This window comes from Ochotona princeps, unplaced genomic scaffold, assembly GCF_030435755.1.
Source record: "Ochotona princeps isolate mOchPri1 unplaced genomic scaffold, mOchPri1.hap1 HAP1_SCAFFOLD_138, whole genome shotgun sequence".
NCBI lineage: Eukaryota > Metazoa > Chordata > Mammalia > Lagomorpha > Ochotonidae > Ochotona > Ochotona princeps.
Genome location: NW_026699349.1, coordinates 224,782 through 242,565, shown reverse-complemented (window position 1 = coordinate 242,565; position 17,784 = coordinate 224,782). Strand labels below are relative to the sequence as shown.

Here is a 17,784-nt window from a genome sequence, read left to right as displayed (position 1 = left end):
CGGCAGGTGCCTGTGTTGCTCTGGGTTGAGGTGGAAGGCGGCAGGTCCTCCACAGGTACTGGCCTTCCCTCCTGTGCCACTGGACATGTGCAGTGTTGCCCCAGACTCAGGATGGACACTGATTTCTAGTTGGGTCTGGTTGGCAAATAACTTGCTGGACGTCAGTGCTGCCCTGCGTACAAGGAGGGTGCTGTGGTGGTGGGATGGGATGGAGAGTGTCGGGCTCTCTCACAACTGTGCTCTGTGGGCACTGGTCCCTCTTCTGAGCTTGCTGCTTTGTCGTCAGAGGGCCGGATTTGTGACTCCCTCCTGGGGTCTGTGGCAACACTCAGGTTTGCAGCGCTAAGTGAGGAATGCTCCAGGCTCCTGGGCGGGCTGTGTGCCCTACGCCAGCCTTCAGCCTGCATGCGTAGCCTTAAGATTGAGTTTGAATATTGGACGAGGCCCTGCCAGCTTGTGCCTGGCCAGCTGGTGCTGTCCTCAGGGGGCTCTAGTTGGGGGAGCGCTGCTGTCACTCTGGAGGGGGCGGGGCTCATTCTGCACAGGCCTTCAGCAGCCAGCCTGCAGCTCGGAGCTTGGACCTGCTCTGCCTGTATGGCTGCCCAGGGCGTGCTCTTGCAGGAATTTGGAAGTCTAGGCAGTCCTGACTGCTGTGCCTGACACCTGCCTCTGCACCTTGTTTTTCAAATGAATTTCAGACTTTTTAACAAAGTGGTAAAAATTCTTGAGTTCTGCTGGTCATCCATTTTGCCACAGTGAGAGGTGTCCTCCCTGACTGGTCCTGGTGTGTCACTTCAGCTCTGCTTTGTGAGCCTGACTGCAGGTCTGGGCTGTGTGCCTTTGTCGCTGCCTGGGCTGCAGGCTGCAGGTGGCATGCCCTCGTTACTGACAATACTTAGTTCTGCCTCTTTCCAGAGGAGCTGGGCTGGGAGGACAGTCTGCCGCGGTACCCTCCATGGCATTGTCAGTTCCCTGTTGGGGTTTTCAGAGTGTCAGAGAGCTGGATCCTGGTCCTGGGGCCGCTATGGCCTCCGTGTCCTGTCTGCTGTGGCACCAGCCACTCATCTTCTTGTCTTAGCCTGGCATCGGTGGCAGGGGTGTCTGGGGAAGGTGTCTGGGGCGCATCCAGCTGAATTGTTGGTGGTCGGGAGGGGCTGCAGCCCTTGTGTGCCCTGGGATGTCCTACAGGCCCTACCTCTGCTCCCCGCTGGGAATTGGGCATCCCAAGGGGGTCCCTGGAGCAGGGGTCAGGTAGTGCCTCCCTGACTGTCTGCTGGTTTGTTTCTGCCGTAAGGCAGCCTGTTACCTTGCCATCTGTCCTTCTGCTTTGCTGGTCCCCCGTCTGAAGTGAGTCCTTGGATGAGCTTCCACGGGCTTGCCGTCACTCCCGAGTCCTGGCCTAACCCTAACCCAGAGGCTTGAAGGGCTTAGAGTAGCCTCGTCCTTCACATCCAGCAGTCAAGGAGGTCTGGACTTGGGACTTAACCATGGCAGTTAGCAGGCGGCATCTGGGCTGACCTTGGCTTTGGCTGTCTGACTCTGGGTGGAGTGTGTAAGGGCTGCTGGGGAATGTTGCAAGTTCCCTGTGGTATTAAGATGCTGTTGGCTGTTTTTGCCTTATTTCTTGTTGTTTTTGAAATGAATTGACCGGCATGTTCCATACCTGCATGTGACCCCTTCGTAGCTTTCCCTGTCAGTGAACTGGGATTCCATTCCCTCAAAGTGTCCAGGGCCCATGGACTCTGCCCGGCTGCTCCGCCTCCCAGCCAGGGTGGGGAAGTTAGAAGGTTAGAGCTGGAATGTCCCTGGAGAGCCTTGTGTGCCCTCCAGGGTGGTCCTGCCAGTGTCGTGTGTTGGGACCTTGTTTCCCATCTGCTGCCTCCTGCTGGCTGGATGTTGGCACCAGCACATTGCGGGGGTTCTCCTGTTTTTATCTTTTTTATCTTTTTTCTGTTGGTGTTTTCAGTTAGTGTGGGGATGGTCACAGAAGGTTTTTTTTTTTTTTTTTTTTTTTTTTTTAAGTGGGTAAGACTATTATTTCCACATTCTCTTTTTTTTCTGTATCTGGGGTAAAGGGGAAGATAAAGGGAGAAGCCCTACCCCACCTCCCACCCATCCCAGGTCCCCAATGTGGGGCATGCTCTGAGGGTCTTGCTCAAGTGGTTTTGGTAGTTCAACAGTTATGAATTGCTGCCACTTTTGCCATTCCAAGCACAATGAAGTTGCTGAGAATCCACTGATGGACATAGTCCATCTTAGAGTCTCTGTTTACCAGTTTTTCACTGCCAACATATGGCTGGGGTAGTTGATTGATTTGTTCTGTCCTCCGTGGTGGTGCCAGGTGTCCTCTGCAGGTTCTGATAGACTGCCATATCCTCCATGTGCACCTGATTGTGCTGTCCACTGCTCTGTCTGAGCCTTGAGGAGGCTCAGCTCTGGTATTTGCACTCCATGGCAGACCATGGAACCTGCACTTCTCTTCATGATTGGGGTTCTGAGACCGGCAGTTCGATTGGGGAGATCCCCAAAGAGACTTTGTCTGAGGTGATCCCAGACCAGGTTCTTGTGTGTACTTTCCAGTACAGGGCCTGGCACAGTCCATCGCCCCAATCAGCTGGTGGTTGCAATTGCTGGGTCGGTTCTGTTTCCAGCCCTTTCTTCCACTGGAACCAATGGGTGTTGCAGCCCAGCCTGATTCTGGCCAGCACAGACTCGGCCCTCACATAAACCAGTGGGAGCTACAGCCTAGTTGGAGTGACCCACAATAACCCCCACCAGGCCCGCCCCCTGCTTGCCATTATATGGCAAGCTCCCTAGCTCCCGTGCTTGCCATTACATGCGGCAGACTAGTCCAGTCTGTCCCACATCCCCTCAGCTCTCACACGTGGTCACTCCTGCTACTCCAGGAGACTTGTCACAGACGGGCAACATGGGCAGATGTGCTTGTCGATTGCCAGGGGTGATTGACAGCTGAGTCTCCAGGTGCCGCTGGTTGTGTAGGAGCAGGGTCGTAGGTACCCCCAATGCTGTGTCAGTGTGACACAGTCTCCAGGTGCCGCTCGGGAGGCTAAGGGGGCTGGTTGTGTAGGAGCAGGGTTGTAGGTGCCCCCCAATGCCGTGTCGGTGTGACACAGTGAGTCTCAGGCTAAGCTTCCAGGACGTGCACAGGAGACTAGTTCCATTGATTGGAAGGCAGTGTGACAGGGAGAGGGAGAGCTCTTCTTTGTGCTGGTCCACGCAGTGGAGGCTGGGCTGGGCCAGAGCCCTTGGGCTGTCCTTCACTGCTTCCCAGATGTGTGGGCAACCAGAGAGAGACGTGGAGCAGTTAGTTCGGACTGGCTGCCCCTGTTGTCTCTTACCCTGCTGCACCATGACACCAGTGCCAGCGTCAAATCTGTGTAAGAATTATTTTTATTGGAAAGGCAGATCAGATTTATAGAGAGAAGGAGAGATAGAAAAGTCTTATATATGCTGGTTTACTCCTCAGGTAACCACACAGCCAGAGCTGAGCCTATCTGAAGCCAGAAGCCTCTTCCAGGTCTCCCACACGGGTGCAGGGTCCCAAGACTTTGGGCCGTTCTCCACTGCTTTCCCAGGCCACACAGCAGGGAGTGGGAAGGGAAGTGAAGCAGCTGGGACACGAACTGGCACCCGTGTTGGATCTGGTGCGTGCAAGGCGAGGATCTAGCCACTGAGCTGTTGTGCTGGGCCCACGCTGTTTCTCTGATACATCTTTGTTAGTAGGTCTTTCTGATTTCTTGAAAATAAAGAGGTCTGGGCTTAGTGTAATGGCCTAGCTGCTAAATCCTCACCTTGCTGTATGGGCACTGGTTCTAATCCCGGTGGCCCTACTTCCCATTCAGCTCCCTACTTGTGGCCTGGGAAAGCCCAAAACCTTGGGACCCTGCACCCGCGTGGGAGACCCAGAGGAGGTTCCTGGCTCCTGGCTTCAGACTGGCTCAGCTCCAACCGTGCGATCATTTCGGGAGTGAACCGATGGATGGAAGATCTTTCTGCCTGTCTCTCCTTCTCTCTATAAATCTGATCTGCCTTTCCAATAAAAATAGATAAATCTTTTTAAAAACTGTAAAAGAAAACCTCACCTGGAGTGACCTCAGACTTGACTATTTTGTTTTAATTTTAAGATTTGCATCATGTGGGTGGGCACCTTGGCTTGATCCAGATGTATCCTCAGGATTTCCTTTCAGAAGCACTGCAGCTCAGCTCCCTCAGCTGTGATGTAGTGGCCTGGTCCATGGTGGGAGCCCCAGAGTCAGACACTGCCTGCATTACCAGCTGTGTGGTAGGCTGCAGCACCGATTGGTGCATGTGAGATCTGGGCTGGGCTGGAACTGAGCAGGCAGTTGCATCTATCAGAATGTGAATTAGCAAGGGTGTCGAGAAGGCAAATTGGCTGGTGCAGGTGACAGACCAAACCTGACCCTGCACTGGCGGGCACACGCAAGAGTCGAGTCTGAGGTCACCCCAGGCGAGGTTTCATGGGAGACTCCCCAGCTAGACGGCTGGACTCAGACCTCAACCACAGGGAAAACCACAGGATGTGTGGTCCAACCTTGGAGTGTCTGTACCATCACTGGGCCTCCTTAGTTGCTGATGCCTGTGCAGAGGATGGCGCGGCCAGATGCACGGGGGACATGACGGCCAGCACATCTAGCCAGCAGAGGACGCTGGGTGCCTGTCACAGGAGGGAAAGCAGAACAGGCTGGACCACTCTCCTGGCCAAGCCTTGCATCGTGTTCCTGGGCCTGTTGCACTCAGGTGGACTTGGTCAGCCAGTGGCCCTTGGCAAGATTTTCTCAGCCCCGGAGCCGACAAAGCCGACGATGTCTGAGAACTATCAAATCCACCCAAGTGCCACCCACACCGGGGTCCCTTATGTGTCACCACATGACCATCCCCTATTTGTCGGTGCTAATGTAGTACGACATCAAGGAATGTTTCTCTCCTGCCCTGTGGACATGACGGCTAAAATAACCCTGAAACATGTCCCATCTGTCTTTCTCCACACCTCCACCTCCCTATCCTAGTCAGAGACCCACGTGAGTATGCACCCCTGTCAACCATGGAATTAATATTAAAAAGACAAAAATTAAAAATCAAAAAAACTCTTTCTCAGTTGTTCCTATTCTGATACATTCCCAGGGCAGTCTGCAGCTCTCTGCATATGGCCCTGGCACCTTCAGATGCCCAGGCAGCATGGTCCCATCTGCTCTTCACCACCTTTCCCTAGGGACAGATAAGTCTGTCCGTGTGCAGTGCAGAGGCACACTAGCACACATTGGGTTTCCACAGGACCCATGACTGGGGGCCAACCAGAGTGATTGACCTCATCATATTCACCTCCCTTCTTTCCCTTACTCTGCTTCCAGCCCAAGAAAAGCCAAGTTGGTTGTAGTGGTGAAGCCTTCTTAGGGCAATGGGGGTTGCCTATCCCCCAAGGAGCAACTGTCCTGTTGGCCCATGGCTGCAGTCGGACCGTGTGTGTGTGTGTGTGTGTGTGTGAGTATACCATGAGCCTGTGTATGTATATACCACGAGCCTGTGTGTGTGTGTATACCATGAGCTTGTGTGTGCCACGAGCCTGTATGTGTGTACCACAAGCCTGTGAGTGTGCCACTAGCCTGTGTGTGTACCATGAGCCCATGTGTGTGTATACCACGAGCCTGTGTGTGTACCATGAGCCCATGTGTGTGTATACCACAAGCCTGTGTGTGTACTGTGAGCCTGTGTGTATGTGTGTACCATGAGCCTGTGTGTGTATGTGTACCATGAGTCTGTGTGTACCATGAGCCTATGTGTGTGTACCGTGAACCTGTGTGTTAAGATATATTTTATCTATTTAAAAGGAACAATTACAGTGCAAGAGAGGCAGAGAGAAAACAAACCAAACAGAACCAAAAACCCGCAAACCCCAAAAAACCCCTGATTTCCCATCCACTGTTTCACTCCCAAATAGCCATGACCCCTGGGAATGGGCCAGCCAAGGCCAGGAGCCCAGGATTCTGTCCAGGTCTTCCATGTGAGTGACAGAGGCCCACGCACTTGTCACTTGCCGTCGTGCTGGGCCCTCTGTTCTTGGATTGTGGGGATAAGGGGATGCTCCCTCAGCGAGGCAGGGCTGACCCATGGCGATGTGGGATGCACTTCCCTCTTGGCCCCACACAGTCCCTGTGCCATTTGCTGTGCTGAGTACATGGGTTTAATCTTTCTGTTACTTGTTGTTTGAAAGGCAGAGATGCAAGCAGCAAGGGAGAGAGAGCGAGGTGATGCATGTGCAGTGGCCAGTGCAGGAGCCTGGAATTCCTCTGGGTCTCCTAGGCAGGTGCTGGTGCCCCAGCTCTCGGGCTGTCGTCTACTGTTGCTGGATGAATTGGTGCGCATATGTGATGCTGGTGCCAGAGGTGGCAGCTTAACCCTTGTGCCTCAGCAGCAATCCAGTTTGTTGAAATGGTGAGGAAATCGCAGACACATGTGGGCCATATTCCGGGGCAGACTGGGCAAGGGAGGGGAGGAGTGGGAGAGGTTTTTGTTTTCACCTTGTGTCCAAGGGAAGAGAGATGGCTGTTGTCCCTGCTGCTTGACTTCTCCTGAGCCTGACATGGGGAGTGGTTACACGACAAACCCCAAGTCCTGGTGAGGGGAGACCATCCTGGGACACACAGGTACAGAACAGAGGTGTGGCTGTATGCCTGTCCCAGTCCATCCTCCCTCAGAGATTTCTGATCGCTATTCTTTTTCTGTTTGTAAAGATTTGTTTATTTTTATCTGCAAGGCAGAGAGAGAGAGAGAGAGAGAGAGAGAGAGAGAGAGAGAGAGAGAGAGAGAGAGGTCTTCTATCTGTTGGTTCATCTCCTATGGCCACGACAGTCAGAACTGAGCCGATCCAAAACCAGGAGCCAGAAGCTTCTTCTCATGTGAGTGCGGATCCCAAGGACCAGTCGCAGGGAGCTGGATGGCAAATGGGGCAGCTAGGATTTCAACTGTAGCCCATATGGAACTGGTCCCCACACGCTCAGGCACAGCCTATTACCTCAGTTTGCTGACCTCAAGACCCCTATTCTTAGGGCTGCTTCTTCATCTGTTGCTACTTCCTGCTGATCAGGGCATAGGCCTTGCATGCCCTGGGTTTGGAAAGTTCTTCCTAACTTATCCAAAGGGTGTATCTCCTGAGCTGAAGTGTCTCCAGTGGCTGTGTCCCCTGCATCACTATCACCATTCCCAGAAGTTGCTAGCCTTTTTTGTCTTTTGAAGTGATATTTGCTGGTGTCCTAGTTCCCAGGAACAGGCCAGCTGATGCTTAGTGTACACCTGGGCATGACCCTGTTCCCTGCACAGCAGGTGGCACAACATGGGCTTTGAGCTCTGATACCAGCACACCCCTGGGCTCTGGTCCCTGAGATTGGACTTCCTCTCATGTCTCAGATCAACTAGACTAGAGAGCCTGGGTGATCCCAGAGGCTATCAGTGCTCCACACAACTGGCCTACTGCAGTTGTGTGCTGTAGGTGCAGCCTATCTGGGACCCGTGAGCCCCTGGCTTTCTGCTCCTGTCTGGGACCCGAGAGCCCTGGGCCTGCTCCCTCTCCGGGACCTGTGAGCCCCGGGCTTGCTTGCTCCCTGTCCGGGACCCGTGAGCCCTGGGCCTGCTCCCTGTCCGGGACCCGTGAGCCTCCAGCCTGTTTGCTCCCAGCCTGGCACTGTGCTGTTGCTATGCTAGGCTACTGGGAGCGGTCTGCCTCAGTATCAAGTTTGGATTTTTAGGTCTTTTCCTGCAGAAGTCAAGGTCTTACGGATTTATTTTATTTTATTTTTTAAGATTTGTTTTTATTGGAAAGGCAGCTATACAGAGAGGAAGATCTTCCATCTGTTGATTCATTCACCAAGTGTCTGCAGCAGCTGGAGCTGAGCCTATCCAAAGCCAGGAGCCAGGAGCCCTTTTGGGTCTCTCACGTGGGTGCAGAGTCCCAAGGCCTTGGGTTGTCCTCAACTGCCTTCCCAGGCCACAAGCAGGGAGCTGAATGGGAAGCAGGGTTTCTGGGATTAGAGCCAGCGCCCATATGGGATCCTGGTGTGTGCAAGGCGAGGACTTTAGCCACTAGGCTACCACACTTGGCGCGCTGTTACAGATTTAGCATTTAGAATAGGCATGTATGTTAACAGTGTAGTTAGCCCAGAGTTGGCATGAACCAGGCCCAGAATGTCTGCCAGGTGTGCACTTGCCAGGTACAAGGCAACCTAGGCATTTCCTGCAGCCAGGGTCGTCATTTGATTTTCTCCAAACCAGAGACTGGGCATGCGGGTGGGGCAGGACCTGCTGCAGGGGTCTGTGTGGTTGTGGCCTCTGCATGCAGGTGGCTGGAGCCTGTGCCCTGTGTGCTGTCCAGGAAGTGTCTCCGCTTCCTCTGCATGCGAGCACCTGAGGGGCGGGATACCTGCGACCGTGGTGGTCAGTTTCTATGCACTGTCTCCTACCTCGAAGAAACATTTGAATGGTATTTCTTTTCCTTTTTTGTCCCCTTTTGACTTTTTTTTTTTTTTAGCTTGCTTGCCTTTTGTTTTAGCAGCTGCAGTGTCTCGCAAGAAAAAACGAAGAATGGGAACCTATAGCCTGGTTCCTAAGAAAAAGACCAAAGTATTAAAACAGAGGACGGTGATTGAGATGTTCAAGAGCCTAAGTCATTCCACTGCGGGTCCCAAGGTAAGGGGACAGTCAGCCTGCCGGCAGGGGTGCAGCCTGGCGTGGGCAAGAGCCTAACTCATTCCAGTGTGGGTCCCAAGGTAAGGGGGCAGTCAGCCTGCCGGCAGGGGTGCAGCCCGGTGTGGGCAGGGCAGGTTGTTTAGGATCTGTGTGACTGCCCCTCCTCTGAGCACCTGTCAGCTGTGTTGTGGGATACCTTCCCCAGCTGTATGACTGCCAGGAAGCCCTGCCTTGAGTGTGCCTGCCCTGTTGCAGGGTGACAAAGACCTGGGGGACAGCGCCCTGCACATGAATGGGGAGAGCCTGGATGTGGACTCCGAGGAGGACGACTCAGATGAGCTTGAGGAGGAGGAGGAGGAACCTGGGGCTGAGCGGGCAGCTGCGTTTCCCACTGAGGACAGTAGGACTTCCAAAGAGAGCACCTCGGAAGCTGAGCATGCCCAAAAGGTAGGGGCCATGGAGAGAGGCTCTGCTGGCAGCAGCCAGAACCCCATGTGCAGTCTGGCACCTTGAGGTCTCCATCGGATCTGCTTGTTGCTTTGGACCTGGCATTTCATATTCAATTTCTCCTGGGTTACTGACTGAATCCTGCCAAGAGGTGTTTCTCTCCTTTACTGCATGCCTTGGAATAAGGCTCCTGAGCATTTCTCATTTTTTCTGGAGATGGATTCATCTGTGAATGCCTATCATCTGTCCATCTCTCTAGCCGTGTATTCATCTACCTATCTCTCTCTCCATCCATCTCTCTCTCCATCCGTCCATCCATCTGTCCATTTCTCTCCATCCATCTGTCCATCTGTCCATTTCTCCATCCGTCCGTCCGTCCATCCATCTCCATCATCTATCTCTATCTGTCCATCTCCATCCATCCATCATCTCTCTCCATCCATCCATTTGTCCATCTCCATCCATCCATCCATCCATCCATCCATTCATCTCTCCATTCATCCATCTTTCTCCATCCATCCATCTGTCCATCCATCCATCCATCCATCTCTTTCTCCATCCATCTGTCCATCTGTCCAACCACCCATCCATCCATCTCTCTCGATCCATCCGTCTGTCTCTCTCCATCCATCTGTCCATCTCTCTGTCCATCCACCCATCTGTCCATCTGTCTATTCATCCGTCTGTCCTTCTATCCATCTATCTGTGTCTATCCGTCTGTCTCTGTCCATCTGTCCATCTCTCTATCCATCTGTCCATATCTGTCCATCCATTCATCTATCCATCCACCTCTTTATTCATGTTTCTGTCCATTCATCCATCCAGCCATCTTTCTCAAAGCCACAGTAGCAGAAAGATAGACAGACAAAGAGCTCTACCTTTTGCTGCTTCGGTCTCCAAATGGCCATACTGGCCACGGCAGGACCTGTTTGAAGCCAGGAGCCAGGAATTCCATCTGGTTCTCCCACATGGGTGACAAGGCTCCAAGTGCCTAAGCCAGCATCTGCAGCTTTCCCAGGTGTGGTAAACAGGGAGCTGGGGCCCCGATACAGGATGCCAGCACCGCAGGCCTTCCCTGCCCACAGTCTCCTTGAGCTCTGGGTTGCCAGGAGTCATTGCAGTGGGGAGCCACTGTCCATGCTGGCTTCCTTCTGTGAACTCAGACCACTCTGCTGGACCCTGTGTCCTTGCCCTGGCTCCGTCTGTTGATAGGCCAGAGCCTCTGCCTGTGTAGAGGCCAGGTCAGGGTGTACCATAGTGGATGTGGGTGGTACGTGGGGCTCTGCTAACACCCAGTGTGACACAGAGGCGCCAGACAGACGGCTTCATCCTGGGTCCACTGAAGGCCTGCCATGGGAGCAGCGCCTCCAGGCTTGCTGTGGCCAGGCCTCTGCTGTCTATGGACGTTCCCCAGGGACCTCACGTAGGTCACCATGCAATGTGCGGTGCTGAGTGGACGGAGCTGGCTGCTACAGCACTGGGGGGTTCGTCTCACTGACTCCCCTCTGCAGGAGTGAGGCTCGCTGGTGGGCTGAAAGAGAAGCCCCTCCTTGTCAGCCCTGGGCTCAGTAGGTGCAGAGCACTTTATTCCATTTTAGTGTTGGGCTTGTCTTTTCTTAGCAATTGTTTCTGTTTTACTTCTGTGTCAGGTTTTGGAATAAGTTTTAAATGTTGCTCCTAACTTCTAAATTAAATATTCCGAGAAAATACTTGGGCAGTGTTGACATTAGAAATTTAAATAATTTAAAGATATTTCTTTAATAATTTTTTTTTTCTGTTTTGATAGTGAATTGTTATAGGGAATGCAATAAGTGGTAGCGTGACCTGTGACCTCAGGAACCACGGTAGGCTGGGCTGTAGTGAAGTGGACTCAGCTTCTGAAGGACAGCTCCCCCCGAAGACCCCTGTACACCTTGCCCTTCATCTCACAGAGAAGGAAAGGCTCCAGCTCCTGTGGGTCCCATGCCCACACCCAGTGCCCACACCCCACCTCCTGTAGGCCCCGTGCCTGCACCCTCCCTCCTGTGGACTCTGTGCCCACTCCCTGTACCTGCACCCCACCTCCTGTAGGCCCCGTGCCCGTACCCTACCTCCTGTGGGCCCCGTGCCCGCACCCGCACCCCACCTCTGTGGGCCCCGTGCCTGCACCCCACCTCTGTGGGCCCCGTGCCTGCACCCAACATCTGTGGGCCCCGTGCCTGCACCCCACCTCTGTGGGCCCCGTGCCTGCACCCCACCTCTGTGGGCCCCGTGCCCGCACCCAACGTCTGTGGGCCCCGTGCCTGCACCCCACCTCTGTGGGCCCCGTGCCTGCACCCCACCTCTGTGGGCCCCGTGCCCGCACCCGCACCCCACCTCTGTGGGCCCCGTGCCCGCACCCGCACCCCACCTCTGTGGGCCCCCCGTGCCCGCACCCGCACCCCACCTCTGTGGGCCCCCCGTGCCCGCACCCGCACCCCACCTCTGGGGCCCCGTGCCCGCACCCGCACCCCACCTCTGGGGCCCCGTGCCCGCACCCGCACTCCACCTCTGTGGGCCCCCTGCCCGCACCTGCACCCCACCTCTGTGGGCCCCCTGCCCGCACCCGCACCCCACCTCTGGGGCCCCGTGCCCGCACCCGCACCCCACCTCTGGGGCCCCACCCACACCCCACTTCCTATGTCCACAGCCCTGCCGGTCTTGCCCTTAGTGCAGTTGCCTTCTCCCTCGGCTTGACTGTTGCTCCATTGACAAGCATTATTCTAGGGGCATCCTGAATCGTGCCAGTTTTGTTAAAAAGACCCATGTGTGTAAGTGTTATATATGCATTAACTTTTTAATTTAAAGATTTGTTTATTTATTTACTTGAGTGGCAGAGTTAGGGAAGGGAAGAGAGAGATCTCACATTGACTGGTAACTTCCAAAATTATTGTAGCATCTGGGACTGGTCAGACTGATGCCAGAAGATTCATCTGGGTCTCCCATATGGCGGCAAGCCCGAGAACTTGGCTCATCATTGCTGCTGCACAGGCGCATCAGCAGGGAACTGGATCCTAAGTGGAGCAGCTGGGACTTGGGCTGGTGCTCGTATGGGATGTTGTGCCAAATGCCAGACTCCGCGAGATTAACTGAGAAATGTTTATTTTTAGAAGCAGGAAAAGTCAGAGACAGGAACTCTCCAAATGCTCATGGTAGCCAGAGCTGGATTGAGGCTGGAGCCAGAGCAGGGAGTTCAGACCAGCTAGTTGGGGGGCGGGGAATTCAGGTCAGGCCTCCTGATCGGGGGGCTGGAGCCAAATCGCTGGACATGAGGAGAGAGATGTGTCAGGAGCTGGGAGTTCAGACCAGGTCTGCTGGTCGGGGGGCTGGAACCAAATCCCTGAACATGGGGAGAGAGATGTGTCAGGAGCTGGAATGGGCCTGGGTGGGGGACCCAGCTGCAGGCTGAGCGTGTGCCAGGCTGGCACCAGGAGCCCAGGGCTCCATGCTGCTCCCGGCGTGGGAAGCTTGCTCTTGCTTTCCCTGGTCCTTGAGGCACAGTGATAGTGTTTGCTAGAGATCTGTGTGTTTTCAATGTAGCTGTCAATTGTCAATAACTCCCTTCTTAGATCTCAGAGATTTAGAGTGTCGTGTTTCTCTTTCATTTGTTTCACAGAACTCGGGGGCTTTTGTGTCAGTTTTTTTTGGTGCCCGTTATTCATTCATTGTTCAGTCTTCATGTGTCTGTATCGATAACATGCTGAGTTCCTCTTCTCAATGTCTAGTTTTGTTCATTCTTGTCAGAAATATACCTGATATGATTCTGACTTTTAAAGATTTACTTACATATTTTGAGTCACAGAGAGAGAGGGAGTGGGTTTATTCTCGGGCTGGAGAGTGTTGTGTTGGAGTGTGTGCTGCAGCTGTGGTGTCTGTGCACATCTGCCATGCCAAGGTCCAACACCATCTCACGCACACTCAGAAGGCCTGTCCACGGTTGAGTGTTGTCAGAGCCTAGCTCTCGTCCTTAGCCTCGTGTTGTGGATGTGGCAGAGGTGGGTGCCCAACGCTGGGTGCCGACGTATTTGCAAACTTGATGTAGGGTTAATCTGGCTCGTTTTTTCGTCCCTTCTTTTTCTCTTCTTGCAGTGTCTGCCTTAGAGTCTGTTTTGTTGATGTAGACACAGCAAGTCTGGCTCCCTTGGTTTCCGTGTGTGGAGAATTTTTCTCTTCAGCCCTCGTTCAGTCTGAATGTGTTTTTTGCAGTTCCTTTGCACTTTGCTGGGCGAGGCTGAAGCCAAGGGTCACTGACGCACCTGCTCACCTCAAGTTGGGGCTGCCTTCCAGGGTGGACGCTGACAGGAAGCTGGAGCTTGGGTGGTGCTCCGTGGAGAGGGTTAGCACCTTGGCCAGTGTACGCTGTCCGCCTGGGTGCCCCCGCTCTGGGTGTCCTCTCATAGAGCCAGCTGGCTGCATCATTTTTTTCAAAGTACTTTGTAAAAGTTCTATGTATTTTCATTTTCAAACAGATTTATTTATTGGAAAGACAGAGTTACACAGAGAAAGGAGAAGAAGGAAGAGAGAGATCTTCCGTAGCTTGACAACCTGCAGCTGGCTGCAGTGGCCAGGGCTGGTCCAGGTCGAAGCCAGGAGTTCCGTGTGGGTGCAGGGAGCAAACATGTGGTCACTGCTCTCCCAGATGCATTAGCAGGGAGCTGGATTGGAAATGGAGCAGCCATGACTTGAACCAGCACCCATATAAGGATGCTCACCTTACAGGTGGTGGGTTATCCTGCTCTGTCAAGGCACTAGCCTCTCATTTTTCAGTTTGAGAGAAACACAGAGATCTTGCTTAATGTACTTCAGTTCCCAAATGCCCTCAACAGCCATGTTTTGCTAGGTCAACATCAGAATGCAGAACTCGGCAAGGTCTCCCAGCTGGGGCCAGGAGCTCAGGACCTGAGCTGCCCTGGGTGCACATCAGAGCAAGGCGGATCCAGGGTAGACGGCATTTACATGTGGGATCACTGGGCACAATGCATGACTGAAGAATCCAGTGTAGGACTTGGCTGTGGCAGAGCTGCTCATGCTTCTGCCTCTTGGTGCAGATTTGCATCCTCACTGCTGCACTTCCAGTCCAGCTCCTTTCTAACGGCCTGGGCACATCGGCAGAAGATGGCCCAAATGTGTGGACTCCTGCCCACCCGTAGGGAGATCCGAGTGAAGAATCTGGCTCCTGGCTTCTGCCTGGCTGCTCGGGTTATGAGGGAAGTGAATCAGCAGATGAAGCATCTCTGTCTCTTCCCTCTCAGTAACTCCAACTTTCACATAAAGAAGTCTTTAAAGCCGATAATCAAATTTATTATTGGTAATACGTAGTCTTGCTGTGACTATTCTACTTCCTTGTTTTGGTGTTCACCTTTTTTTTTTTCTGCACTTACAGTTCTTTCCCGTTTTTTTCATATATTCATGATGGAAATCTTCATTGCATCTCTGGTGCTTGTGTGTCTGTGGTGGTGGTTGTGTCTGTGTCTTTGTGGTGATGGAAAACTTTCCTCACTGCAGCAGCCGCGCTGTGGAGGGAGTGGTGCTCGTAGCAAGTCTGGGGGCGCCTGCTCCCAGTGGACATGCACGGCTGCGCAGGTGTGCGGGCCGTGGGTAGGGTGACAGTTGTGAGGTGCGCCTGGTGTGCACTGGTGCAGCTGCATGGATCCTCAGTAGTTTACCATCTGATGGCAAGTGGCAGCATGGCCGTGTCCTCGCCTGGGCTCTGGGTGTCCAGAGAGATCCTGGGGCAGAGCCACGGTGCAGACTGCAAGGGGTTGACTGAAACTCTCCTGCTGCTGCCCTGCTTGTGTTCCTGGCATTGGCTCATGTGGGCCTGCCCACCCAGCCTGATGCCTGGCATTTCCGTGCTCCACACTGCGACTTGTGGACTTCTGGCGCCCTTCATCAGGACAGGCAGCTGTGTGCTCATTCTCTGGTCCTTCTCTGCAGAGGAGGTGGCCAATGTTGGTCCATCCATTCCACTGTTTTCCGTGTCTGAGCCCAACATTTATGTCTGTGCTGATTTAAAAAGTCACCATTGTTGTATCCTGTGTGGTGTGTGGATCTGAAGGTCTCATGTTCTAGACTGGAGTGCTCTGGCCCTGAGTTACCCCCAAAGAGTCAGGAGTGAGAGGACTCTCCAGTCTGCTTAGATCAGTGACCAGCAGAACCAGCAGGAAAGTGGGGCCAGTGGACAGCAGGTTATGCTGGCAGGAAAAACCTCAGCGAATCTGCAGAGTGGATTAATAGTCAGGTTTTTATTATGGTGGCAGTTTTGGAGGCTAGAGAAGAATAACAAACTGCATTGGCATGTAAAATGGCTAAATTCTAGGCTAACTTCCTGTAGCACCCTGAAGACAATGCGTGCTTGACCCAGCATGTCATAGCCACGTCAGGTTGCCCCCCGCTCCTGGGAGTGCTGCGCACTGGGCTTCTTTCCATTTGCAGTCTAATGTGATGTGCCTCCCAAATGTCCCTGGTTGCACACTGGGAGTGGGGTGACTGGGCTGAGTTAGCTCCAGTGGATGCTGCCTTGCTCTTCAGGACAGTCGTATCAGTCCTTCTGAACATCCCTGTCCTGGGGAAGAGTTGGGACTGGCTGCCCCGTTCCTGTCCCTGCAGGGCTGTCCTTTCTCCTTTTTTTGAAAGGGTCACTGTTCTGATTCATTTGTAGGAGCTCTGTCGTCAGGAAGTGGGCCCTGACTGCATGAACAGTGGGGAGGAAGCTGAGGATGGGCGTTGGTTGAGGGCCTGTGACTGGGTAGGCACTAGTGCCTGTTGGTGTGGGTGTGGCCCTGCCTGCCCACAGGGGACACCGCTCTCCTGTACCATTCCCCAGCTCCTCGTGTATGCGTGCCAGCTGCTCTTGGTTGGTTTCCTTACTATGCCTGTTTGCTGCTGTCTTGTGTGGCGGAGGTTAAATAGCTTCGTGTAATATAAGCCTGTTTCCTTCCCCGTCACTACCTCACTGGAGTGCTTAGGAGCACGCCAAAGTACACTACCACTCAAGGAAGAGCACGGAAAAGCAGAGGTACCCAACACACTCCTAGCAGGACTCCCGGGACAAGGGCAGGATGGGGCTGGAGTCTTCCTGTGTAGCTGCAGGAGTTAGTCTGGAAATGCTCTATGGAGAGAGATCCCAGGTGCATGAGGAGGGCAGACGCAATCAGGCTTGCCTCTGCATGCGGCTCACACCTCTAGAAACTTGGAGGGGAACCAAACAGGATGTAGCTGAAAGAGGTTTTAAAAAGATGCCGTTTATGCAGAGACTCATGATTTGAATGACAGGATTGTTGCCTTATCTTCTCTGTGTAGCGATGATTCCAGAACATTTCCCCTCAGAAACATAATGAGATTCTCTGTGGAACTTGTGATCTGCAGTGAACGTGGATGTGAGAGTCTATGAGAGGTCATGGGAGGAGTGCAGGAGTGCCGCATTGGAAACATTGAGTGAGTGTGGAGCTGCCAGAGGGAGCGTTGGCAGTCAGTGAGTGGGGCGGGGTGGGATGAGCGTCCACTGTATGTGCTGTCGGGGGTGCTCCTGTGATGGCTGGCAGATGGGGTGGATGCCCATCAGGGCAATAGTAGGTTACTTCTTGTAAGGACATAGAGATGAGGATCCCAAGTTTAGCCATCCTGGAATCCTGTGGAATATGTACTGCAGAGTCGTTTAGAGGAATTTGCATTGTATCATGCTTTATTATTTTAAAAAGTAGATTCAAGATTTAAAGTACCAACACAAAATTGTGAAATGTGGAAGAAAATGTTGGAAGTTATTTTCTAGTGTCTTGAAGGGAGGAAGAAGGCATGCCTCTTGGACCTGGACGTAGGCCTGGGAGCCCAGAGAAACGCAGAAATTTATTATTCAGATAAGTAACGAAGTACAAGAACAGGAGTACTGGGGAGGGTGCTGAGTGTGTCAGGGTAACAGGAAGTGAGGGTCAGGAGTACTGGGGAGGCTGAGTGTGTCAGGGTAACAGGAAGTGAGGGTCAGGAGTACTGGGGAGGGTGCTGAGTGTGTCAGGGTAACAGGAAGTGAGGGTCAGGAGTACTGGGGAGGGTGCTGGGTGTGTCAGGGTAACAGGAAGTGAGGGTCAGGAGTACTGGGGAGGGTGCTGGGTGTGTCAGGGTAACAGGAAGTGAGGGTCAGGAGTACTGGGGAGGGTGCTGAGTGTGTCAGGGTAATAGAAAGTGAGGGTCAGGAGTACTGGGGAGGGTGCTGAGTGTGTCAGGGTAACAGGAAGTGAGGGTCAGGAGTACTGGGGAGGGTGCTGGGTGTGTCAGGGTAACAGGAAGTGAGGGTCAAGAGTATGGGGAAGGTACTGAGTGTGTCAGGATAACAGGAAGTAAAGGGTCAGGAGTACTGGGGAGGGTACTGGGTGTGTCAGGGTAACAGGAAGTAAAGGGTCAGGAGTACTGGGGAGGGTGGGAAGTCGTTATGTGTACCCAGCTCTTTGTGCTCTAGGCAGGGTCCTTACACAGACTGGCTGTGCCTCTGTCTGGCAGGTATGCGTCATTGCCCCCTGGGATGTCATGGGCAGCTATATCTCCCTTTGCTGCCTCCATGAACAGTGCCACCTTCCTTGGGAGCTGTGTGTGTGTTGATGGTTATGT

General features: G+C 53.5%; 1 protein-coding gene across 5 annotated transcripts in view; it reads left to right on the top strand.

Annotated features, from left to right (window-relative positions):
• EHMT1 (euchromatic histone lysine methyltransferase 1) overlaps window positions 1-17,784 on the top strand; it is a 97,994-nt gene that overhangs the window by 36,913 nt on the left and 43,297 nt on the right. For 3 of the 5 annotated variants that reach the window (XM_058659732.1, XM_058659733.1, XM_058659730.1), the window contains exons 5-6: window positions 8,561-8,718; window positions 8,974-9,165. In XM_058659732.1, coding sequence (XP_058515715.1) covers window positions 8,561-8,718; window positions 8,974-9,165 — 350 coding nt within the window. The remainder of the gene's footprint in view (window positions 1-8,560; window positions 8,719-8,973; window positions 9,166-17,784) is intronic. The other 2 variants (XM_058659734.1, XM_058659731.1) reach the window with 1 other exon arrangement.